The 27,774-nt window shown below is 39.9% G+C and overlaps 1 protein-coding gene across 1 annotated transcript; it reads right to left on the bottom strand.

Annotated features, from left to right (window-relative positions):
- Positions 1-1,802: 1,802 nt before the first annotated feature.
- Hpf1 (Histone PARylation factor 1) lies at positions 1,803-21,764 on the bottom strand. Its single transcript, XM_070100527.1, has 9 exons — positions 21,555-21,764; positions 20,814-20,982; positions 18,856-19,041; positions 15,483-15,619; positions 13,094-13,239; positions 12,511-12,743; positions 6,494-6,619; positions 5,453-5,580; positions 1,803-2,397 (listed from the first exon to the last, which is right to left on the bottom strand). Exons 1-9 carry the CDS (start codon positions 21,705-21,707, stop codon positions 2,341-2,343), a joined length of 1,335 nt encoding a protein of 444 aa, XP_069956628.1. The 5' UTR covers positions 21,708-21,764; the 3' UTR covers positions 1,803-2,340.
- Between the last annotated feature and the right edge of the window lie 6,010 nt (positions 21,765-27,774).

Raw genomic sequence — 27,774 nt, 5'->3', positions numbered from 1 at the left:
CTAGGAGTGCCTTTTCCTCCTGAGTAATGTTGGTCCTGTTTGGCATTTGCTTCCAAAACAGGCCTGTTTCGTCACAAATGCTTGTTGGGGTTTTAATTTTTCAATGTCTATGTACTCCTTAAAGTCCTTCACATATTTTTCAGCTGCTTTTTTTTGTCAGAACTGACAGCCTCACCATGCCTTATCACACTGTGTATGCCATTACGATTCTTAAATCTCTCAAACCAGCCTTTGCTGGCCTTAAATTCAGCAGCAGCACTATTTGGGGGCATTTTCTTATTGACATCCTCATGCAACTGCCTTGCCTTTTCACATATTATTGCCTGAGAAATAACATCTGATAATTGTTTCTCATTTATCCACACCAACAAATCTCCCCATATCTTCGAGTATTTGCGATCTCTGTTTTGTAAGCACACTTGCACCTTTTGCAACAACAACTTCCTTGATTGCCTTTTTGTTGCACAAGATAGTACTGATGGTTGAATGGGGTTTGTTGTATAACTTTTCCAACTCCGGGATACACACTCCACTTTCATACTTTTCCCTTATCTCCTTTTTTAAATCAGTGGTACCCCTCACCCTTTTTACCACAGGGTTGGCACTAGAAGCTTTCTTGCGGCCCATGGTGGCTTATTTAGCAGTTACAAGCACCTCTGCAAAAGCAGTGATAATGTGAGTGTGGTGAAAGTGTTGAATGATGATGAAAGTATTTTCTTTTTGGGGATTTTCTTTCTTTTTTTGGGTCACCCTGCCTTGGTGGGAGACGACCGACTTGAGAAAAAAAAAAAAAAAAGCACTAAAAACACTGGAATACAAAATGTACTGCAGTTACACGTGGAACCATCCACAGTGGCTTGTAAACAGTGGCACACTGGCTGGTACATGGGGTGAGTGGCCAGGCCCGATCAGGGAGCCATGCTGACACGTTCAGGATGAATGGTGCTAACCGAGTTTTTAGGCATTATCTGAGCCAATTTTTTTGCCCCAAAGAGAGGTATTATCCGATGGAGGTGTTAACCGAGGGTCCACTGTACAGTGTACTGTATTTGTTTATTACTTTAAGCTATTCTTTTTCCGTTTATTTTCATAAGGGAGAAAGTGTTCTCCCTGATTATTCAGTATCAAGGCAGCCCACGACACCACATATGGGTGACCCTTCCCTTTACATCCGTCCGCCATGCCAGGATCTAGCATCATGCTGTCCTCCATCATTTGGTAGTCTGAAAGCATTACAATAGAAACCACTCAACATGCTGGCCGTCTCCCACCAAGGCAGGGCGATCCAAAAATAAACACTATCATCATTCACACACCATCTTTGCAGAGGCATGCAGATACGACTTCAGATGCCACTCCAAACAGCAAATATCCCAAACCCCTCCTTTCAAGTGCAGGCATTGTACTTTCCACTTCCAGGATTCAAGTCCGGCTAACCGGTTTCCCTGAATCCCTTCACAAAATATTTCAACACTGGTCACTAAAAAGAATCAAGAGATTTCGTCTTTCGAAGTCTCAATACCATTACTAAATTCCTCATGATTATTATTATTATTACAATCAAGGGGGAAGCGCTAAACCCGGAGGATTATACAGCGCCTGGGGGGTGATGTGGAAGGCATTCAGGCTTAATTTGGGGAACTGGAGCACAGATCCAATTCCCTAAATCAAGAGCCCCTCACCAACAAATTCCTCATGAAAAATTAATTATAGTAGTTTAAAAATATGGTTATTCTGATGTATTATTTACATTTTCCATTAATAAAATACACTAGCATACGAGGAATAAAAAAATTTACAAATTTTATAACCAACATTTATTTCATTTTCAAAATACTGTACTGAATGCATGGCACTTACACTTTACAAAACATTGGCTACTTAAATGTTATTAAGTATTTTAGCATGAAAAATAATAACTTAGGATGATTTTCAATCAAAATTAAATTGGTATACTAATTAAAACCCTGATGACATTATCTAACAGTTTGTTAGAAGAGTCAACTGCTAGACACACACACAAGTGATTTTGCTATCACTTAGTGTTGCAGACTATTTGCAACAGTTAAGTGTGTGTAATATCACAATGGTGAATCTGTATACTGAAGAGTAAAGCAACTGGAACTTGCATTGCCCTGAGATGTCCATTCTATATTATTATTATTATTATAATCAAAAAGAAGCGCTAAGCCACAAGGGCTATACAGCTGTCCATTCTATAGATCAGCATTTCTCAAAATGTAGGCCGTGGTCTCTACAACCAAGTAAGCCTTAAGCGACCAATGGGTTGCCTGGCAAATTTGGGCAAGAAATACTGCTACAGATATTCCAGCCTGCGATCTAAATGACTTCCAAGATGCTCACGTTGCTTCCACGGCGTCTATTCTTCAGATGAGCCTGTAATTAAAAAAGTAATTGTATTATGATCCTCTTGTAAAATCATTTTTTTTATTATTTTAAATTGATTTGCAACAGTTCCTAATTCAAAAATGCAGTCATAAAACAAAACACAAAACAAAACAAAACAAAAAAAAAAAAGATACAGCCTCTCCTCAAGTAACGATGGAGTTCCTTTCCTAAGATCACGTCGGTAAACAAATCCGTCACTGAGCAAGGAGCATACTACAGTGGTAGTGGGTTTGATGGTTATGTATATTGCAAAACAGAATAAAGGAAAAAACCTCTAATATACATTATTTAGGTATGCACAGTGGTCAGTCCGAGTCATCGGTAAACGAGTACATTGCTAAGTGAGAAGCTGCTGTATAAGCTTGTACCTAAAAATTATCCACAGGCTCACTTAAAGGATTAGAGCTTTTGTTGAAGAAACAGCCTGTTTCTTCAACAAAATGGATCTCTTTAAAATAACCCAACAAAGGCATTTGCTTTGGCTTTTTTTTTTAAATAGTGGCAGAATGTCAAGTGCCTTGAACTTATATTTCCACAAAGATTAAACTTAATGGCTAATGAAGAGCATTATTCTCTATTAGGGATGTGGGGTGATGATAAATAAGAAACTTGTATAAAAAAAATTAATGAGCCCAGATAACAGATGTCCTAAAGGTATCAGAAGTGCCAGAACTCAGAACAGATTATTTCATCAGCTCTGCTAAAGTACACTGTTGAACAAATGACTCATTAGAGGACACAGGTAAAATTTTTAAGTATTAATTTGACTATACTGATCTACAGAATTTTAAACTAATGGTGTATAAAACTAATAAGTAGATGAGTAAAACATACAACACATGGGTATAGTTATTGTGGAGATGTATCACCAACCGGTGGCTTTATCAATCCAATGCTGAGAATAGTGCCGAAGACAGTGGAAGACTATGTAATAGTTTGAGGTGATCAGTTCCTCAATCTCGAAAAGTGTTCAGTCCATGAATCTTTGTGAATCTAAAGTAGATGCCCGAGGATGGAGAATTATAGTATACTGATTTAAAAAGACACATGAGCAAACACTAGGATGTATTTATTAGAAAACATTTCAGTCCTGAGACGTGATCAAGGTACCAGGACCAAAATGTTTTCTAATAAATGTCCTAGTGCTTGCTTGACATTTTAAAGCATTTTGTCGGCATCAGTTACCAAGGTTTCTATCGCTTACATACTGGAGACAGTAGTGGTGAAGCAGTTGAAAGGTGGATTGTTGTTGTAGATTTGCCTGTACATTTGCTGGCCCAGGTCTTTTCCAGATGGTGACCCAACCTTGGCTCCCAGTCATGGGAGTGTATGGGAGTGTCTTGAAAGGCATGCCAGCTGTGGAAGCATGATGCAAGGGTGGCTGATGAAGCTGCACAGAAGCAGGCAGTGTCAGGAAGGGCCGAGAAAGCAACCATTACAGGGTCCAATGGAGCCACACCCCAGCTTGAGGCCACAGCCTGAGCACTGGGCAACTCAGCTTCGTGGTGATTGGTGGACGGGAAGAGATGCTAGTGGGGACTAGCATTTTTTGTTTCTGAATTTCGTCCTGGAGACTTGGATGATTCAGGTCATGCTCTCAGTCGGTAATGTACTCACAGATGTCCTCAAGCATGTTTTTAGTGGTGTGATGTTGATCTGGATCGCTGGTAAACTTCACCATTCTATCTTTGACTCATTGGTACAGTTCATCACAGAACATACTGTCGCTGTGTTGGTCAGTAGTGTAGAACTTGACGCCAGGCCATGATTCATACTTCGTTTTTAGTATTCCCCTTAATCCTCCAGCAATTTCAACAACCTGTGTAGATGTAAGGACTGAAGGTGGGTTTTTTTTGGTAGCAGTGGGAGTAGCAACAGATGGTTTGCCAGTGGTGGTGTTGGTAGCAGAGGAGGGAGATGGCATGGTGGTGAGGCATACTTCAGTTGGTGATGGAGTTTAGGCTTTTGTGCCTGTTGACTGGTCCAGTTGGGGGTGAGGTTTCTGATTGGGAGGCCACTAGTGGAAATAGGCCATAAAAGTGGCCTCACAAAATCGTAATAACACAATTGCAAAAAAAGTACAATACTCGTGGGGTTAGAACTAATGGCAAGTGAGTTCTAACCCTTCAGTGGCATAAGTCATTGGGCCAGCTGACTACAATAACATTCATCCATGTGTTCTAACTCCACCCATACTATGGTCTGCAAGTGTCTTATTCATCTACTTGTCAGCTTTATATACCTTTAATATATAAGACTTGTCTAACACAGCAACATCTTGAGTCACATTTCTTCTACAGCTCTAATGCTTGCCTGAGCTGTTGGTATGACCTATTTCCACTAGTGGGCCTCACCCCTTTTCCCCAGGCAACAGTCTCTGTCCTCATAGCATTAATTTAGATTAATCATAACTGATGAACTGACTACCATCTTTCAATGCTGAGGGACTGTTACCTCAAATGACTACTTTGTGTCTTCCACTGTCTCTAGAAATTTTTTTTCTGTATTGGAATGATAAAGCCACAGGTTGGTAAAAAGTCTCCACAAAGATGCCCAAGTGTCGCCTACGTCTTATTCATCAAGTGCAGAATTGCAATGTGAAAAGGCTTGATGGAAAAGTAATATAGTACTACAAGGACATTCAAAAGCAAAGGCTTGTGTATCAGTAGTGTCTGTACAGTACAGGAGGCCCCACTTATACAGCAGGTTAGGTTCCGGGCTACCGCTGTAAAGTAAAACAGCCCTTTTTTTTTCCCACTTAAAAATACACATACAGTATACACATTACTTACCTTAAAATATTTTCGTCCTTAACTTACAGTGAGTGATGAATATATTTACTGAAGGAAGTCAATAAATGAAGACTTGGTATAATTGAAAACCACTGTATTAGTGAAATGCCCTACAGCAAAGCATTGTTAAAATTGGGCCTGCCTGTATTGGAAAGCTGCTGTAAATTTAAAGGGTAAATTTTTTTTTTTATCAAACAAGGAAACATACAAGAGATAGACAGTATTACAAGACACAGAATACATTGACTTACTTGCAATATATCTATGTAAGGTTCTCTTCCTAAAAGGTCGTATCCAACACCGAGAACGTGGTAGATGGGTTTGTGAAACAATTCACTGCCAAATGTAAATAGGTTAAGCCCTAGTTCAAGTCCCATTCCTGGAAAAAAATAATCAGATAATAATCAATTTAAGCTTCAAACTTATATGGGTTGGGATTTTTAATAAAAACTTAGGCACCAGTATTAAATTTGAGAAGAGTTGAATTTTTTGTATATCAATTTATCCTTGCGGATTCAGTAGCAATCATTAAAACACAATGAACCACATTTCTTAGGCTTTTGGGTTGTGATATTATTACAATCAGAACTAAGCACTAAACCGATCTGGTTGTGACAGATTCCACTGCTACCACAAATAAAACTTTACAGGACTGACAATGACAACTTGGGTGTACAGTAACTTGATCACTGACTAATTTCTAGTCATCAAAACCTGAAATTTCAAGCCATTATAATACGAAGATTAAATCAAGAGAGAATTGTTTTCAATTGTTTTAATGACTACTGGTCCAATGACAGCACTACAGCTCTTTTCACCAGTGAGGATTACAGAGATTAATTACTGCACAGTACCTCCTGCCTCGGTGGGATATGGCCAGTTCATTGGAAAAAAAAAAAAAAAACTCCTTTTTGTCATATATTGTTGTTACACTCGGGCGAGTATTAAACCCTTGGGGGTCATACATCCCTTCAATGGAGGTTCCTTGATGCTGGTGAGGGGCTCTTGATCTAGGGAACTGGATCTGTGCTCCAGTTCCCTGAATTGAGCTTGAATGCCTTCCATCCACCCCGCACAGGCATTGTATAATCCCTATGGGTTTAGCACTCCCCCATAATAATAATAATAGGGGTCATACATAGAGAAATGGGAAGCAATTAGCTTTGATCTAAGGAATGGGAGGACCAATTCCAAAGCTGTCTTTCCAATGTACAATATATGAACTTTACAGTTCAACTGACCCACTGAAATGCAACATCCCTACGCATTCTCTGCACATTAAGAACACTTACCAAAGTCTCCTTCATCATAAGCAAACTGTACGTTGGTTATCAGCTCTTGTATGTCGTCGAAGTGTTTTCTTCTCTCGTCGTCAGTTTTAGCGTTGACAACTTTCTGGAACATCTTCCGCAAATTGGCTGAAACAAGTCAAGTATTAGTCTAGCATTAGTGGTAAGTTTTGCTTATATGAAAATTTATATGCTGTTGAAACAATACAGGCATATGATACATACAGTTACTATAATATTGTAGAACTGTACTATATATCCTATACAGATCTCCCTTTACCTTATACCAGTATGCAACGCTTCATTTTTATGGGTAATGTTGCATGCACAATATATATTCAGTATGCAACTGGTGTGGTTTGCAAATGAGGAATTATGTACTGCTGCCATGATCCTCCATAAAGAAAAATACATTTATCAAGACACACTGAAATATCCAGAGCTACAAACATTAATCCTTTGTGTAATAGGATGCTGTATGACCCTTGTGGGTTTAGCACCTAGTTGTGACTGTAATAATAATATAATAGGATAGCTTTGAAATGATCAGAGATAAAAATATTACACAATATAAATTTTGAGAGAATGTCACTCAGAAGTGTACTTTCATTATTATAATCGTAACTAAGCGCTAAAAACTTAGAAGCATAAAATAACATTCTGATCAGCCATTATTAAAAAATTACAGCAAAATATCTGATAACTAATAACTTGTGAACAAATCAGGTTAAGTGGGAGTACATATGGCTGCTGCAGTGCCTGGAACTTGAAGCAAATACAGAAAAAAGGCCCCTCAAGGGAGGGTCCTTGACATTAGTGAGGAGCTCTTGATCTAGGGAAATGGATCTGTTCTCCAGTTCCCTGTATTGAGCCCAAATACCTTCCACCCCCCTACCCCCACAGGCTCTGTGTAATTCCTACGGGTTTAGTGCTCCCCCCTGATTATAATAATACAAAAAAACAGTCGATAAATTAGACACATGTGCAACTCTTGGGTATCTTTATTGAGGAAACGTTTCGCCACACAGTGGCTTCGTCAGTCCATACGTAGGAGAAACTTGAAGAACAGGAGGAGAATGAGGTAATCAGTCCCTCAACCTTGAGTCGATGTGTTCAGTCCATTAATCTTGAATAGAATACGGCATATGAGCAGAGAAGCAGCTTATAAACCGTATGGCAGGAGAGGTGCAGCAGTCATAGGTGGTGTCACATTTGTTCAATGCGGAAGTAGGTCGTGCCCAAGAATTAGGCAAGCGAAGAATTCCTAAGTATTAAGATCCCAAGAAGTTGCAGTGTCTGACAGGTTTGTAGATGAATGGTTCAGAGAACCGACATGTTGATAAATTAGACACATATGCAACTCTTGGGTATCTTTATTGAGGAAAAGTTTTGCCACACAGTGGCTTCATCAGTCCATACGTAGGAGAAACTTGAAGAACAGGAGGAGAATGAGGTAATCAGTCCCTCAACCTTGAGTCGATGTGTTCAGTCCATCAATCTTGAATAGAATACGGCATATGAGCGGAGAAGCAGCTTATAAACTGTATGGCAGCAGTCATAGGTGGTGTCACATTTGTTCAATGCGGAAGTAGGTCGTGCCCAAGAATTAGGCAAGCGAAGAATTCCTAAGTATTAAGTATGAAGCCACTGTGTGGCGAAACTTTTCCTCAATAAAAATACCCAAGAGTTGCACATGTGTCTAATTTATCAACATGTCTGTTCTCTGAACCATTCATCTACAAACCTGTCAGACACTGCAACTTCTTGGGATCTTAATACTTAGGAATTCTTCGCTTGCCTAATTCTTGGGCACGACCTACTTCCACATTGAACAAATGTGACACCACCAATGACTGCTGCACCTCTCCTGCCATACGGTTTATAAGCTGCTTCTCCGCTCATATGCCGTATTCTATTCAAGATTGATGGACTGAACACATCGACTCAAGGTTGAGGGACTGATTACCCCATTCTCCTCCTGTTCTTCAAGTTTCTCCTACGTATGGACTGATGAAGCCACTGGGTGGCAAAACGTTTCCTCAATAAAGATACCCAAGAGTTGCACATGTGTCTAATTTATCAACATGTCGGTTCTCTGAACCATTCATCTACAAAAAAAACAGTCATTTGAATGACAAGTGTATTTTTGGTTAGCAGACTGCCAGTTGGAGCTTGTGACTTTTCCTTTAGTCTGGTATTTTGGGTTGAACAGACTATTATAAAATGTCTTGTTATAAAACAGCAGCAGTTGATATTCACAGATCAAGAGAAGAATTATCAATTAACTATACAGTACTTCCCTTTCCTTTGATTATTTTAATAATCTGCAAGGCTTTTGATATGGTAGACCACAATATTCTTTGTAAACTTAATCATTACAGATTTAGAAGGCACACTTACAACTACTACTTTCAGCCCTATTAACACAACTACATATAGCCAGTACTATTGGCACCTCCTCAACTAGCAGTGAAATTAAAGGCAGCATCCTGGATTCTCTTCTTTTCCCTCTCTACATCAATGACTTACCAACTGTACCCTGTATTTAAACCTGATACTCTGCTGACGATGTTACCTATATGTTTATAATACGGTAATCCCTGGATATTAACCCGTAAACGGTCCAAACGTATACTATATACGTTTTTACCGCTAGTGCCCCAAATGTATACATATGTTTTATTTGTCTCACACTCAACGTTGCCACGATAAGCCTGAGTCACCTAGACATGAGAGAATGGGTGTGCGCACTCACTGTGCGCCATATTAAAATACAGTGGACCCCCGCATAGCGACCTTAATCCGTGCAAGAGGGCTGATTGTTATGCGAAATGTTCGGTATGCGAATGAATTTTCCCCATAAGAAATAATGGAAATCAAATTAATCCGTGCAAGACACCCAAAAGTATGAAAAAAAAAATTTTACCACATGAAATATACATTTTCCTACACACAAAGAGAAGGATACATGCACAATAGTAGAGTAGTACATGCACAATATATATTGTGCATGTACTACTCTACTAAATGAAGAATAAATGACACTTACCTTTATTGAAGATGCAGCAATGACTGATGAGACACTGTGTCCTGGGAGTGCCTTTTCCTCCTGAGTACTGTAGGTCCTGTTTGGCATTTTCTTCCAGAACAGGCCTTATCACACTGTGTATGCCACTACGATTCTTAAATCTCTCAAACCAACCTTTGCTGGCTTTAAATTCACCAATATGAGCACTAGTTCCAGGCATTTTTCCCTGTTCACCTGGGTGTTAGTCGACTGGTGTGGGTTGCATCCTGGGAGACAAGATTAAGGACCCCAATGGAAATAAGTTAGACAGTCTTCGATGACACTGACTTTTTTGGGTTATCCTGGGTGGCAAATCCTCTGGGGTTAATTGTTTCTTGGTATTCTCAATAAGCCACACCAACAACGGTGCTACAGCAGCAGCAGCAGCTGACGGTGGTACAGCAGCAACAGACGATGCTACAGCAGCAACAGACGATGCTACAGCAGCAGCAGACGATACTACAGCAGCAGCAGACGATGCTACAGCAGCAGCAGACGATGCTACAGCAGCAGCAGACGATGCTACAGCAGCAGCAGACGATGCTACAGCAGCAGCAGACGATGCTACAGCAGCAGCAGACGATGCTACAGCAGCAGCAGACGATGCTACAGCAGTAACAGACGATGCTACAGCAGCAGCAGACGATGCTACAGCAGCAGCAGACGATGCTACAGCAGCAGCAGATGATGCTACAGCAGCAGCAGCAGCAGCAGCTGACGGTGGTACAACAGCAGCAGCAGCAGCTGACAGTGCAGCAGCAGCTGACGGTGGTACAGCAGCAGCTGTACCACCAATAGTAGCGATGGTTGATTGGGGTTTATTATACAACCTGGCCAGCTCGGAGACACGCACTCCACTTTCATACTTATCAATGATCTTTTTCTTCATCTCTATAGTAATTCTCACCCTTATTGCTGTAGGGTTGGCACTAGAAGCTTTCTTGGGGCCCATGGTCACTTATTTTCCAGAAAAAATCACCAAAAACACTGTAATAATACGAAATGTTCCGATTGTATGCTTGGATGTTACCACGGAGGCTGGCTGGTAAACAATGCCACCGGCGGAACAAGTGAGTGTGGCTCAGGCCGCACATTGGACGCGTCTCGGACGAAGGGCGGTGAGCGGGTTTTTGGGTGGTATGCGAGGCTAAATTTTTGCGATCAAAGCGATCGGTATGCGGATTGTACGGTATGCGATGCGTACGGTATGCGGGGGTCCACTGTAATTGGGTATGCCTGGGTACCATATGCTCTTTTTTCCTATTAACCCTTTGACTGTCGCGGCCGTATATATACGTTTGTGAGGTACCATGTTTGACGTATATATACTCATAAATTCTAGCGGCTTCAAATCAGGCAGGAGAAAGCTAGTAGGCCCACATGTGAGAGAATGGGTCTGTGTGGTCAGTGTGCACCACATAAAAAAAATCCTGGAGCACGCAGTGCATAATGAGAAAAAAAAAACTCCGACCGTTTTTTTTAATTAAAATGCCGACTTTGTGGTCTATTTTCGTATAGTATTTGTGGTTGTATTCTCGTTTTCATGGTCTCATTTGATAGAATGGAAACTATATTATAGAAATGGAGGTGATTTTGATTAATTTTACTATAAAAAGAACCTGGAAATGGAGCACAAAGTACAGGAAATGTTTGATTTTTGCCGATGTTCAAAAGTAAACAAATGATGTCATTGTCCAATAAATGTCCAAATAGCCATTCTAATACGCAGTCATGAATGGGTTGATGTAATTTTTACAATTATTACAGTATTGCAGTAGTCTGCATAACAGTAAATCTTCTATTTTTTGTTTGAATAAAATTTCAAAATAAAAAGCAAGAGTAATATCACAGGGACCTGGAGACATGACTGATGAACAAAGAAAATCTTATTTTAGAGCCAGGAATGTCTGCATTGTTCATTCTGGACCTTATTTTGAAATTGTCGTATTTTTTAATTTTCGTGAAATTGGCCAAATTGCAAATTTCTGACCATGTTATTGGGTAGTTGAAATCGGTAAATGGGCAGTTTCTTGTGCTCAATCGATAGAAAAAATAGAGTTCTGAAGAAATAGTTATGAGTTTGGTTGACTGGAATAACGGAATTAGCCGAAAATAGGGCTCAAAGTGGGCGAAATTGCCGATTTTTAAATATCGCCGAAGTCGCTAACTTCGCGAGAGCGTAATTCCGTCAGTTTTCCATCAAATTTCGTTTTTTTGGTGTCTTTACAATCGGGAAAAGATTCTCTATCATTTCATAAGAAAAAATAATTTTTTTTTTTTCGAATATTTTGCGACACCAGGAGCAACTTCAGGATTGGGCCCTTCGACAGTCAAAGGGTTAAAAAAACAATTTTTATTTTCTCAAAAAATCTGGGGCACTAAGGGAGAGAACGTATATATACAGCTGGACCATTTATGGGTTAACCAAACTGGTAATGCACTAAATAAAAGTACTGAACCTATACACAGTATTTAAAATGTGTAATTTCATCACGAAGACACTAACATATTTCTCTATACAAGTGTAATCAATTAGTCTTATCTGTCTATTCACCATACACACAAATTGCAAACAGTACCAGTAAGGCCAGTATCTGTAATACATTGTTTCCTCTCATTCTACATAACCATTAGTCATGAGACACTACTGGTTTGTGCCATGCTTTTACTTCTGGAACACATAATGACAAACATATCACAAAATTGTACATGAATAGTATACAATAACGACAAGATGAAGTATTAGACACAAGTGCAACACTGAAGTATCTTTCACGTGTAGACGTTTCACCATCCACTGACTTTATAAATACAAATTCAAAGACATAAATTTGTCCTTGAATTTGTATTGATAAAAAGACTGGCTGGCAAAACATCCACAAATGAAGATACCCAGATGTTGCACATGTGTCTAATTCTTCATAACATAAAACTTAAGAGTAATTATACCTACCAGGAGTCTCTGGAATTTCTCTATAGCCCACATCACCATGTAGAGGAACAACGATCCCAGCTCCATGGAAAGTTTTAGCGACAACTTGCTTATTTCTCTTCTTCATACCCTGTGTTACTGCCTCCAGAGAATAATTTTTCTTCTTAGCAAATAATTCAATTTCCTTGTATAGCCTCTGCAGTGGAACTTTTTTAAATGGATTTTCTTCCTTCATCCTTTGTGTTAAATATGAACTGTATGGACAAATAATGTTATAAATGAGAAATGTTATGAAAACATTACAATATTTAATTCAATCTTAAATGAAATTAGGACTACTGTTTTACTTTATATTATCAAAAGACTAAAAAAAGTTCATGCCAGGTTGGCCCAAAGAAAAAAAATTTCCTACTACTGTTTTACTTTATATATTCAAGACTGATAAATAAAACTTTACACCAGGTTGGCCCAAAATAGCAAACTCATTTCCTATTACAATCTGTAGCTGCCTTGTAGTTGACTTTTACTATGTAACCTGACTCAGGTTCTATTAGGGTTGAACACCAGGTGGAAGACTTATTACACAGAAATAAGGATTACTTACCAAACCCCAGCAAAGATGTTTTCTCCAAGGGGTTTAATATTTCCTGGCTTTATTGAGGACATCGAAGCTACAAAACCCGGTAGAGAAAAGGGATCGTCACGATAATAGCCAATGTGGTACTCATTTTCATCCCCTGCTATCACAGTCTGCAAAGTTTAAACATTTTATCATGTTAGATGCTGGTTATGCATTTACATCTGTATAAAAAAATAACAAATTTAAAGTGATGATAAATCAGCATCTGGGGTGAAGGACTAAAGGAGAAGAGTTTAATTGATGACCTGTGCTAATGTTGATGCACACACATGCAAGCTAATTGTCAATGGAAAGCGCTCATCCACAGGAATTAGTGGTCTCAGTTAAATAAGCAGCCCTGGATTACACGAGATTACCAATTACTGATATGATAGTCATTCGATGCCTGAGCCCAGAGAACACTGCAGAAAAGTTAAGCTCTCTAGCAACAAATGACTGTGCTGCTGCTCCTTGAAGGCTGTATAGGAGGGCCCCGCTTACAGAGCTTCACTTTATGGCATTTTGCTAATACAGAAGTTTCCAATTATACCCATTCTTCATTTATCCAGACTTCCTACAATAAATATATTCACCACTCACTATAAACTAAGTATGAAAATATTTTAAAAGTAAGTAATGTGTTTACTTTATATACATTTTTTAGGCCTAGCCTTATTGCTCACTTAACCCTTTGACTGTCACAGGCCCCTTTCTGAAACTGTCATTCTATGTCGATAAATTTTTGGAAAAAAAAAAAAAACTTTTTTCTTATGAAATGATAATCTTTTCCCGATGGTAATGACACCAAAAGTACGAAATTTGGTCGAAAACTCACGGAATTAAGCTCCCGCGAAGTTAGCAGTCTCAGTGACATATACGCATCGGCGATTTCGCCGACTTTGAGCCCTGTTTTTTGCCCAATTCCGTTGTTCCAGTTGACCAAACTCATAGCTATTTCTTTAGAACTCCATTTTTTCTATCTGTTGAGTACAAGAAACCGCCCATTTACCGATTTGAACTACTCAATAAAGTGGTCAGAAATTGGCAATTTGGCCAATTTCACGCAAATTAAAAAAGATGCCAATTTCAAAATAGGGTCCAGAATAAACAATGTAGACATTCTCGACACTAAAATAACATATCCTCTGTTCATTAGTCACGTCTCTAGGCCCCTCTTATACTATTGCTATTGCTTTCTATTTTGATTTTTTATTCATACAAAAAAATACAAAATTTACTGTTATGCAGACTACTGCATTATTGTAAAAATGGTATAAATAATATCAGTACACTAGTGAAAGAATATTAAACTCCCCAGTTAAAGTGTATTGGACGTGTGGTGTGATTTGCTTACTCCTGAACATTGGTAAAAATCGAAGATTTCCACTTTGAGCTCAATTTCAAGGTCGTTTTATCGTTAAAGTAATAAAAATCATCTCTATTTCTGTAATATGTTTTCCATTTTATCACCTGAGACCATGAAAACGAGAATACAACGATAAATACAGTGGACCCCCGCATAACGATCACCTCCGAATGCGACCAATTATGTAAGTGTATTTATGTAAGTGCGTTTGTACGTGTATGTTTGGGGGTCTGAAATGGACTAATCTACTTCACAATATTCCTTATGGGAACAAATTCGGTCAGTACTGGCACCTGAACATACTACTGGAGTGAAAAAATATCGTTAACCGGGGGTCCACTGTACTATACAAAAATACACCTCAAAGTCGGCGTTTTAATCCCCCCCCCAAATTTTTTTTTTCTCATTACGCACTGCATGCTGCAGGATTTTTTAATGTGGTGCACACTGACCACACAGACCCATTCTCTCACGTGTGGGCTTACCAGCTTTCTCCCGCTTGATTTGAAATCGCTAGAATTTATGGATAAATACGTCAGAAACAGTGGTGCGCAAGACGTATATATACAACCGAAACAGTCAAAGGGTTAATATATGATAGTGTAAACATGCTATCAGGCTATTATGCGCATTTGAAAGTGAAAAACGCTATTTCACTTTACAGTCACAGAGGGCGCTTTTGCTGGTGCAAACACGCTCCCTCTGACTGTATTTGTTTGGACTTCCTCCTCTTTTCTGCAACACTGCAAGCTCCTGATGTGTTGATTGCAACATGAAAGGGCTAGAGCTGTCATTCAACTCCCCTCGTGGTTGTTTTGCATTGTGCACTACAACATGCATACTGGTTGGCATTTGTATATCTTTGATACCTTGTCCCTCTGGAAACTCGAGAACAATTCTAAAATAAATTTAGTGATGTGTTATGCGGTAAGAATGCTTACCTAAAATTTTTTTACACACGTCAGTAGAAAGAGGTTAACACAAAACGTTGATATAAAGGATACAAACCATGAATTCTGGTGGGTCATAGAAGTACCGCCAGTGACACACATAGCTGGATATTTTTCTTGACTTTAAGCTCTTCAACTTCCCTGTGAGGACATCGTATGGACCCACCAATGTCAGACCAGCTTTAGCTAAGGCCTCTGCAAAGACAAAATACATAACTTTTTTTTTTTAACACATTGGCCATCTCCCACCAAGGGAGACAGCTGATGTGGGTCACCCTCCTGCTTTTATAAAGTTTTTCTTTTTACATTTAGTAATCCCCTAAAGGAAGGTTCCTTGATGTTGGTGAGGGGCTCTTGATTTAGGGAATTGGATCTGTGCTCCAGTTCCCCAAATTAAGCCTGAATGCCTTCCACATTCCCCCCCCAGACGCTGTATAATCCTCCAGGTTTAGCGCTTCCCCCTTGATTTTAATAATAATAATGCACTTAGTAATTTATACAAAAGAAGGGATTACTAGCCCTTGCTCTTGGCATTTTAGTTGCCTTTTAGGACATGCATGGCTTATGGAGGAATGAGTCTTCTTCACTTCCCCATGGAGATATCTGATATACCCCTACCAGTTTAGACTGAATAACCATTCTGGTCTAGTACTTTTACAGATATAATTGCTGTATACTGTAGTGGCTGTGCTCTTTAGTAGAGGTGGAGATTGCTGCAGCTGAAGAGCAATCTGAATTATGATGGCAGCACACTTTGGCAAGACAGCAGTTGCATGAACAATAGTGAATGTTTCCTTCATTGTGTTACGCTTCCTTGGCGGGAGATGGCCATTGAGGAAAAAATAATAATACCAGTTTAAACCCAGTAAATGATGGTATTCTTGGTCACAATTCATTTTAACTGGAACAATGATTACTGTGTAATAATCATAGTGAACTGCTCAACCCAGAGGGGTAGTACAGCACCTGAAGAAATGGAAAGTAGTCAGGTTTGATAAAAGGGGAGAATAGTTCCAATTCCTTGGATCAAAAGCCATTCACCAGTTCAGCACTCTCTTTCTCCCCTTTAAGGGAAAAAATGTCACTTTAACTGACACAATTTATCTATCAATTCTATTTCTATTTTGCCTAATGGAATAAAACAAAGAATACTGCACGTGTAAGTTCCATCGAACACCTTAACTACTGGGAATGCCTGGAAGCACTTGACTTGTACTCACTGGAGCACAGGTGAGGGATATATATCATAATCTACACCTGGAAGATTCTGGAGGGACTGGTCCCTAACCTGCACACAGAAATCACTCCCTAAGAGAGCAAATGACTTGGCAAGCAATGTAACATACCCCCCCCCACCAAAAAAAAAAAAAAATCTATGCACAGTGGAGTATGAAAGGGAATGTGTTGAAAGTACAGAGACAAGCCTGTGTGAATGAGGTTATTAGATCTACTTGGCAATGTCCTGTATGTTATGTGCATCATTAAACTCATTTCCACTTTGTTACAAACATAGCCGGTTGGTCCCTGGGTTATAGTGCTTCTCGTAACAAACGAACGGACTTAGCACGTCTAGGGGTCATGACTCAGAGGAAAAGGAATTTTCTTAGTTTCTATTTAATTTATTAATAACCATAATAACCACTTAAACCCAATTTCTCATATCTTACACTATAAGTAGAACATTTGTCACACGCCTCATTAACACATCACAGCACTAGATTAAGTATTTAGAAAGGGCTCTGAGTGAGTCAGGAAATATAAGTACATGTATATGTACATGCACAGGCATTGTTTAAAAACTCGAACACACTGGTAGAGCTCGTACAGAGGGTTCATTCTGCAATAAGCCCTCTTATAACACCAAGACTTGCTCACTTGGTCTCTCTTTCTTTAAGAGTTTCTCAACCGCCTTCTCCAACCAAGATAAGCCCTTGCAATGAGTTTCCGAAATTCCTGGTAGCTTCTAGGAAGGCGATGGTGGTTTAAAGCTGAATACTTACGTAGACCCTTCCTGGTCCAGAGGAAGGTATGAACTGAACAAGGTAAGGCTTTACCAACCAACCTTGACTTGGTTGGAGCAGGGGCTGAGCAGCTCAAAACACCTACTGGTGCTTAGCCAGTTCGCACCAATGGTTTAGACTAATTAATAACCTATGTACAAAGCTAAATAATATACAACCAGATAATATTGTAAAGTCAAGTAAATCCATTTTAGCTACTAATGGAATTACTCCTGAATATAATATTAAGTGAAAAAGCAGAAATAACATGTAAAAATATACCACTGCCATAATAACAAGTAGAAATTGTCTACTTAAAATGAACAAAAGGGTGTAACACTTTCATGAAGGGGAAAAAAGGCATTGGCACAGAAAGTATAGAGAATTTTTGTAGAGGGAAAAAAACAATTACAGCATTGTCACCAATTACTTTGTCCATTTGTGATGAATGGTTTGAAAAACCGACAAGTTGAAGATTGAGACACTTATGCAGCATATGGGAATCTTTATTCAGGAAACGTTTCGCCACACAGTGGCTTCATCAGTCCAATACAAAGAGGAAGGCGTAAGGAGAGGAGGAGTATGAGGTAATCAGTCCCTCAGCCTGGAGTCGATGTGTTCAGTCCATCAATCTTGTAGAACGTACATTCTTGTACAATCTTGTAGAATGTACATTCTTGTACAATCTTGTAGAATGTACATTCTTGTACAATCTTGTAGAATGTACATTCTACAAGATTGATGGACTGAACACATCGACTCCAGGCTGAGGGACTGATTACCTCATACTCCCCCTCTCCTTACGCCTTCCTCTTTGTATTGGACTGATGAAGCCACTGTGTGGCGAAACGTTTCCTGAATAAAGATTCCCATATGCTGCATAAGTGTCTCAATCTTCTACTTTGTCCATGTGTAATTAATTACAGTACTGTATTTTGCAATACTTTTTTTAAACCCCTAAGGTAAAGTGACTCCCCTCCCCCCCCCTTCAAAAAATAAAGAAAATAAATTCGCTATCCTTCACCCAATCTCTGTCTTGCCAGCAGTGTGCTAACATCACAGTTCAGCAATAATAACTATCAAATACTATTTACATTAAATGCTGAACTGTATGCATCATGAAGCACTGAATATTGCAATGCTCTTAGTGTAATAGGAAACAGCATTTTCTTAATCTAGCACCCTCAATGACTGAAGAACTTACTGGTTGATAACTTAAAAATGACATGGTGATACCGACAAGATGTGGAAAAAGATACTTATGTATTAGAACTGAAGAAGCCACTCATAGCACAACGTTTCCCTTAATAAATATCCTGCACTGTGTTTCCACAACTAATAGCTTATTTCATAAGGAAATGCTATACAGACTTAGTTAATAAATACCTCTTCAGGACAGTGATAATTAATGACATACAATGCAGTAATTACCTTCAGGTTTTTCCTTATTGATTTGTGAACAAAAATCCCAGAAATCAAAGAAATCATCAGGCATTTCCAAGAGGAACTTTTGTTCTACGTTGTACCTAATATCCTCTGGAGAGTCGCCCACATTAAAATCTTTCACGGAATCTTCAAACTGTGGTATGGGCAAGTCACTGTCTGCCTTGTTATCGTCTGAAAAATAAATAGTGTACCTCAAAAAATTATTAATCACAGGGAAAATTATTGAACAGAGATGCATCTTTCACATCTACAAAGGGTATAAGAAGTTTGTAAAAGGCATAAGAAATTTGTGAAAAAGAATACATATTATTTTTTTTCGTAAGTGAATTACAGTGGACCCCTGCATAACGATTACCTCCGAATGTGACCAATTGTGTAAGTGTATTTATGTAAGTGCGTTTGTACGTGTATGTTTGGGGGTCTGAAATGGACTAATCTACTTCACAATATTTCTTATGGGAACAAATTCGGTCAGTACTGGCACCTAAACATACTTCTGGAGTGAAAAAATATCGTTAACCGGGGGTCCACTGTATTGGTAAGAGCAGGAACTAATTACATATATATCCTTATGATAATTTTGAAGTCAAGAAATAGATCTGGACTTTCTTATAGCTCTACACTCCAGTACAACACACATACTCACATACTAATTAATACCTACCCCATCCCCCCACACAGACATTATTATGATAATCAGAAGAAAGCATCAAACCTGTCGAGATCATACAGCACATGAGGAATGCGAGGAAATTAGGCTCGATCCAAGGAGGATAAACGCACTTACTTGGATCAAAGCCCTTTGCCAGCATCAAGGTACTCCCTTGAAGGGAAACAGCACAAAAATTTGGGAACAGGCAAAGATCAGAAAAAGGGTACAGGCTCAGGGATAAAAGCTGCAAATATTACCTAAGGAGGATCTCAGAGTGAATATAGTATTGAGCATCACCTGAGGCATCAATCAACTGACTAACTCTACTAAACATACCTATTTAGCAAATCAAAGATTAGCTTTTATGAATCTCAACAGTCATTCATGCCATGATATAGCAAATGTCAGGTCTATCCTGAAGCATGCAGCACCAGCACAGAATACACACAAATCGAGCATGTCAAGAAACTGGAAAAAAGGGAAGAAATTTGCAACAAGCCTAGTCCCAAAGTTAAGAGGAATGAGCTAATGAACTGAGACTAAAGAAGCTAAACCTGATGACAAGGGACAAGACCAAGATAGACATGATAATGAAATGCAAAATATTCAGAGGAATTGATAGGGTGGACAGGGAAGGGCTGCTTGAGAAACGTAAAACAGGTACACGAGGACACAGTCAGATGTTAAAAAACAAGATGAATCACATGGATATCTGAAGTGTTTATTCAGGTTCAAAGTGGTGAAGAAGTGGAATGACCTGGACAATGAAGTGGTAGAATCAGGATCTAAATATAACTTTCACAATAGGCATGGCAGAACTCACAAAGCCAGGAGACAGGAAACCCACTAACAGCCAGTAAATTGTAAACTGAGGAAAAATTGGAGATAAGAGAATACTAGAGAATTTTTCTTCACAGTAGCTGACAAATGGACTGAAATAAAAGATGCAATAGTAAGTTCTCCAACAACTGAAAATATTTATAAGTTATATGAACAAATTAAAGATAAGATTTGTTAGGATTTTTAACCTGGAAGGTTAGCTACCAAGGATAACCTGAGAGAGTAAGTGTATCATCGAGGACTGTCTTATTTCCATCAGAACCATAAGCATAGCTCTTTGATCCTGTGGGTACAAAAAGGTAATTACACCATATTTTCCCCCCAGATACATATACACACCTAAACTCTCACTCTGCAGGAGCTGAAACCCGACCCATGCAACCACATATAAGCAGATACAATGCTGGCAATCCAAATGCTTTTCAGTACTAAGCACTTAAATAATAATAACCTTGACTAGTCTTCTGGTCAGAAATAACAGTGTCTGTAGCTGTCACTGTACTGGAACAGTCTTCACTGGCTGGAACCACAAACTCATCTGAGCTGGAACTGTGAGAGGTATTGGGAAGGTCGTCTTTACTGTCGTCTGTTTTTTGCTTCTTACTGGGGCCCCACATATCCTGAAATATAATACATTAATGTTGCAGTACTGTATAGCCCTTGTGGCTTAGCGCTTCTTTATTATTATAATAATAATAATAATAATGTAATGTAGAAATGACACTTATAATCACTCTATAACTGAATAATAATAATAATAACAAATAACATATAATAAAAATATTAATAGATAATTTATATATGACAAATAATAAATAAATAATCAATTATTAATATATAATATATAAAAATAATCAGAAAAAATAATACATTTTACAATAGCATGGAATTATACAATGGTTTTTAAGGTTGCATAAATGTTGCAGACATGCAACAATGAAACATTATATAGATTTAACCTTTGATAAAGTCTGTGACATTCTATTGAGGTAATTACATCACTGATGACATATATGAACATTTTAAATATACATCAGTATGGTGGCTAAGGCTATCCAGCTCCTGAGTAAAGACAATCAGATTTCATTGAAAGGAGAGGGGGTGCCTTGAATTCCTTGGATCAAGAGCCCCTCACCAGCACCCCCTTGCAATTCAAACTCCCGCTCAACATGCACACAAAGACTTGCAACACCTTATTTTTGCCATCCTCATCCTCTTTCTTCCTCTTGGGCGAGTGCTTGAATGCCTTCAGGTGATCAGGGTTCTTCCGATAGCACTTCTCGCCGTATTTGCAAGCAACACGAGGGTCTTTCTGGTACAATTTCCATTCATCAGCGTCCTCCATTTTCCGTACATCCACCCTCCTCGAGAGTCACCAAGACACTGGAATGTTTACCTACTGACTCGTCCTCCACAACTCTCGTACATCCTGATACTAAAACTAACGTACCTTTGAAACTCTCATCTATCCCCCTAAGGATTCAAATTCAAATGTTTATTTCCTTATAAATCTTACATTGTGTAGTTTACATGTTATAAGATTTTGATTACAAAGATGGCCACTATCGTGCTTAGGCACTTCAGGCAGACTAATACTAATTCTTACGCTATATTGATACAGGTTATATTTGAGCAGTACATTTGGACACGTTATTAGATACGTAATTAGATACAATAAGGATTTGATTTCTTTGCATAGCTTACAATGTGTAATTATAATTTTGATTTGCTAAGTACAAAGAAAGTCGCTATCATGCCGGGGCATTTCGGGCAGACTAAATCTAATGCTTAACAGACTACTTAACACTGGGCATATATATATATCATAGTTTACCTGGAGTTTACCTGGAGAGAGTTCCGGGGGTCAACGCCCCCGCGGCCCGGTCTGAGACCAGGCCTCCTGGTGGATCAGAGCCTGATCAACCAGGCTGTTGCTGCTGGCTGCACGCAAACCAACGTACGAGCCACAGCCCGGCCTGGTTGGAATTGAATATTATTTTTTTATATTTCATCAGAGGTAGTTAGTGGCTCAGCAGTAATTTAATTAACAAGCAATTGATTAGCAAGTTACAGTATTATATTCTGACTCATTTTACATACTGAGATCTTTATTTGTACAAGTACAGGTACAAGGTATACAGACCAGAGCTCAGGTCAGTGACTTAGTATGTGGAAATTAGGTTAATTTTGTCCCCAGGATGCGACCCACACAAGTCGACTAGCACCCAGGTACGTATTTCACTGCTAGGTGAACATGGACAGCAAGTGTCTTAAGGAAACACGTCCTAATGTTTTCAGCCATACCGGGGATCGAACCACGAACTTCAATGTGTTATCTGAGTGCGCTACCAATCGAGGTACGGGACACCTTACTTAATGACTTCCCTAATACACCAATATTCACCTAATATCACTACCTTTTCAGTTAATACATTAGTGCTATTGAGTTGCATTTCATTAAGCGCTAAACCCATACAAAAGAGCAATAGTCCCAATACTGTGGCTCGAAAAGTTACCCAAGTGTTGGATAAAAACTAGAATAATCTAAGCACAGTTATGTAATAAGACACATGTACTCTGTCTGGATATTTTATTGAGGAAATATTTCGCCACGAGCGGCGTCTTCAGGACTGAAAAAACCCAATGGTGGGGAAATATTTCCTCAATAAAATAACCTAAGACTGCACATGTGTGTCTTAGTTCACGCCCCTAAGTGTTGCACGTGTATTATATTAATCAATTTAATTGGTATTATAAGTCATTAATATATCAGACTGACTGATATAAATAACGCACACAATTCTAATTATGGCATGTTGTGTTTTGTTTAAGTACAAATAGCTAGAGCTTCATTTAAGGTTATTAATATAATATTCAAGAGGTTGCTAGTAGAATTGCAGTAAATCAACCATTCAAATCATTATGAAGCTGTGTGTAGTCTGTGGTCAGTCAAACAAACGGGCTTCCACATGGATAAATTGTCATTTTTGTGGAAATTGGTGTCACGCTCCTTGTGCAGATATCCCAGAACTAGCTACAAGCAGTATTAAAACAGAGAAGTGTTTTTGGGTATGCCCAAATGAGGAAAATCTGTGGACTAAAATCACAAGGGTATTAAAAGAGGACAACATCAAAGCTGCTTTCATAGAAAACCTGGAAGCTTTCTACAACAGATGGGAACATAAAAAGTCTGGGCTGAATGGTACTGCCCTTGATACTGGCCATGTAGTCACAAACTGTAAGGCTGGAGGTGATGTCCTGGTAGTCAGTAAATGTGGGGCTGATAGTGCTGTCCTGGGAGACAGTAATGGTGAAGCTGGAGGTGCTGTCCTGGGAGACAGAAATGGTGAAGCTGGAGATACTGTCCTGGGAGACAGTAATGGTGAAGCTGGAGATTTTGTCCAGGTAGTCGGGAATTATACGCAGGAAGGAATACATATAAATGACCTCATAGGGGACAGGAGCCATAGTAGGGAAACAAGTGTAGTCAAAGATAAGATAAAACCAATATTGCAAACTAGAAATACCGCAGGAAATAGCAAACAAGAGGACTCCAATAGCAATAGTGAGGATAAATTACCAAAAACAACTGGTGGGAGCTCCATTGTTGGTGCTAGGGAGGATAGAAGTAAGACAGGGAAACATGCACCAACAGGGAATACAGTCACAGAAACCCAAGGCAAGCGGAAACCAAGCCTGTGCACATACTATGCACTTGGTATCTGCTGGCATGGGAAATCTGGAAAAACAGATGGGACATGCAACTATGACCACCCTAGAAAATGCCATGCCCATATGACAAAAGGAAAATGCAAACTCCCTTCCTGTAAGCTTTTTCACCCTGAACTGTGTACCTCTTCAGTACAGGAAAGACTGTGCTATAACTTAAATTGCCAGGCATACCATCTAAAGGGGACAAAAAGATACAAAACATCCAGGCCATGGGAAAACCTGGGTAACCACAGCCACTCAAGAGGGAGAGGTTTTTTAGTGCCAGGAAGGAAAAAAAACTGGCAGGAAATGGCAGAAATCGTACACCAAATCTAGTCATTCCTGGAGTGGAACCACAGTCGATGGCCTCCACTCCAAACCAACAGATACAGATACTAATGCCGGAAAAAAATCCCCCCCCAGTACCAACAATACCACCAGTCCGAAAACATTCTTCTTTGCAAATATACAGGGTCTAAAGCCAGCAACAAACAACAAAATACCTTTCATCCGTGGACTGCTTGCAGAGGCAAAGGCAATGTTCGCGGCTTTCACTGAGACCCACATAAAGGATCACTTGGACAACGAAATATGGATCCCAGGTTACAACCTATACAGATGTGACAGAGTGAACAGGCAAAAGGGGGGGGTTGGCCTGTACATTGCAGAGTCACTTGTTTGCACAGAACTGCTTAATGCCTCAAATGATGTAGTGGAAGTTTTAGCAGTAAAGGTCGAGAACCAAAACCTAGTCATTGTGGTAGTCTACAAGCCTCCGGATGCAACATCCCAGCAATTCCAGGAAAAGCTGTTAAAAATTGACCACTGTCTGGAAAATCTTCCAGCTCCTGCACCCAACATCTTGCTCCTGGGGGACTTCAACTTAAGGCACCTAAAATGGAGGAATATAGCAAATAATATTGTTGCAGTAATAACACCAGGAGGCAGCTCTGATGAAAACTCACACTCACACGAGCTTTTAAATCTCTGCACAAAATTCAATTTAAACCAGCAAATAATAGAGCCTACTAGACTGGAGAATACACTAGACCTCATCTTCACTAACAATGATGATCTGATAAGAAATGTCACCATATCAAAAACAATATACTCAGATCACAACATAATTGAGGTTCAGACATGTATGCGTGGAGCCCCAGGCCGACAAAATGAGACTAGTCACGAGGGAGCATTCACCAAATTCAACTTCAATAACAAAAACATAAAGTGGGACCAAGTAAACCAAGTCCTAACCGATATAAGCTGGGAAGATATACTAAGCAACACAGACCCAAACTTATGCCTAGAACAGATTAACTCGGTGGCACTCGATGTATGCACAAGGCTTATTCCTCTAAGAAAAAGGAGGAGTAGATGTAAAATAGAAAGAGACAGGCGCTCCCTTTACAGGCGACGGAAAAGAATAACAGAGCGGCTAAAAGAGGTCAATATATCTGAAATGCGCAGGGAGACACTGGTCAGAGAAATAGCAAGCATCGAACTTAAGCTAAAAGAATCCTTTAGGAGTCAGGAATCGCGGGAAGAACTAAAAGCCATAAATGAAATCGAAAGAAACCCAAAGTATTTCTTCTCCTATGCCAAATCAAAATCGAGAACAACGTCCAGTATTGGGCCCCTACTTAAACAAGATGGGTCCTACACAGATGACAGCAAGGAAATGAGTGAGCTACTCAAGTCCCAATATGACTCAGTTTTTAGCAAGCCGCTAACCAGACTGAGAGTCGAAGATCAAAATGAATTTTTTATGAGAGAGCCACAAAATTTGATTAACACAAGCCTATCCGATGTTATCCTGACGCCAAATGACTTCGAACAGGCGATAAATGACATGCCCATGCACTCTGCCCCAGGGCCAGACTCGTGGAACTCTGTGTTCATCAAGAACTGCAAGAAGCCCCTATCACGAGCCTTTTCCATCCTATGGAGAGGGAGCATGGACACGGGGGTCGTCCCTCAGTTACTAAAAACAACAGACATAGCCCCACTCCACAAAGGGGGCAGTAAAGCAACAGCAAAGAACTACAGACCAATAGCACTAACATCCCATATCATAAAAATCTTTGAAAGGGTCCTAAGAAGCAAGATCACCACCCATCTAGAAACCCATCAGTTACACAACCCAGGGCAACATGGGTTTAGAACAGGTCGCTCCTGTCTGTCTCAACTACTGGATCACTACGACAAGGTCCTAAATGCACTAGAAGACAAAAAGAATGCAGATGTAATATATACAGACTTTGCAAAAGCCTTCGACAAGTGTGACCATGGCGTAATAGCGCACAAAATGCGCGCTAAAGGAATAACAGGAAAAGTCGGTCGATGGATCTATAATTTCCTCACTAACAGAACACAGAGAGTAGTCGTCAACAGAGTAAAGTCCGAGGCAGCTACGGTGAAAAGCTCTGTTCCACAAGGCACAGTACTAGCTCCCATCTTGTTCCTCATCCTCATATCCGACATAGACAAGGATGTCAGCCACAGCACCGTGTCTTCCTTTGCAGATGACACCCGAATCTGCATGACAGTGTCTTCCATTGCAGACACTGCAAGGCTCCAGGCGGACATCAACCAAATCTTTCAGTGGGCTGCAGAAAACAATATGAAGTTCAACGATGAGAAATTTCAATTACTCAGATATGGTAAACATGAGGAAATTAAATCTTCATCAGAGTACAAAACAAATTCTGGCCACAAAATAGAGCGAAACACCAACGTCAAAGACCTGGGAGTGATTATGTCGGAGGATCTCACCTTCAAGGACCATAACATTGTATCAATCGCATCTGCTAGAAAAATGACAGGATGGATAATGAGAACCTTCAAAACTAGGGAGGCCAAGCCCATGATGACACTCTTCAGGTCACTTGTTCTATCTAGGCTGGAATATTGCTGCACTCTAACAGCACCTTTCAAGGCATGTGAAATTGCCGACCTAGAAAATGTACAGAGAACTTTCACGGCGGGCATAACGGAGATAAAACACCTCAATTACTGGGAGCGCTTGAGGTTTCTAAACCTGTATTCCCTGGAACGCAGGAGGGAGAGATACATGATTATATACACCTGGAAAATCCTAGAGGGACTAGTACCGAACTTGCACACGAAAATCACTCACTACGAAAGCAAAAGACTTGGCAGACGATGCACCATCCCCCCAATGAAAAGCAGGGGTGTCACTAGCACGTTAAGAGACCATACAATAAGTGTCAGGGGCCCGAGACTGTTCAACTGCCTCCCAGCACACATAAGGGGGATTACCAACAGACCCCTGGCAGTCTTCAAGCTGGCACTGGACAAGCACCTAAAGTCAGTTCCTGATCAGCCGGGCTGTGGCTCATACGTTGGTTTGCGTGCAGCCAGCAGCAACAGCCTGGTTGATCAGGCGCTGATCCACCAGGAGGCCTGGTCACAGACCGGGCCGCGGGGGCGTTGACCCCCGAAACTCTCTCCAGGTAAACTCCAGGTAAACTGTTGGGGCTCTGGTGGCCTGGTGGTTAACGCTCTCGCTTCACACGGTGAGGGCCTGGGTTCGATTCCCAGCCAGAGTAGAAACATTTTACGTGTTTCTTTCCACCTGTTGTCTATGTTCCCCATCAGTAAAATGGGTACCTGGGTGTTAGTCGACTGGTGTGGGTCGCATCCTGGGACACTGACCTAAGGAGGCCTGGTCACAGACCGGG

Source organism: Cherax quadricarinatus, chromosome 73 (genome assembly GCF_038502225.1).
Source record: "Cherax quadricarinatus isolate ZL_2023a chromosome 73, ASM3850222v1, whole genome shotgun sequence".
NCBI classification, from domain to species: Eukaryota; Metazoa; Arthropoda; class Malacostraca; order Decapoda; family Parastacidae; genus Cherax; species Cherax quadricarinatus.
The sequence above is the reverse complement of the archived record's forward strand: the minus strand, read 5'-3'. Positions and strand labels throughout refer to the sequence as shown.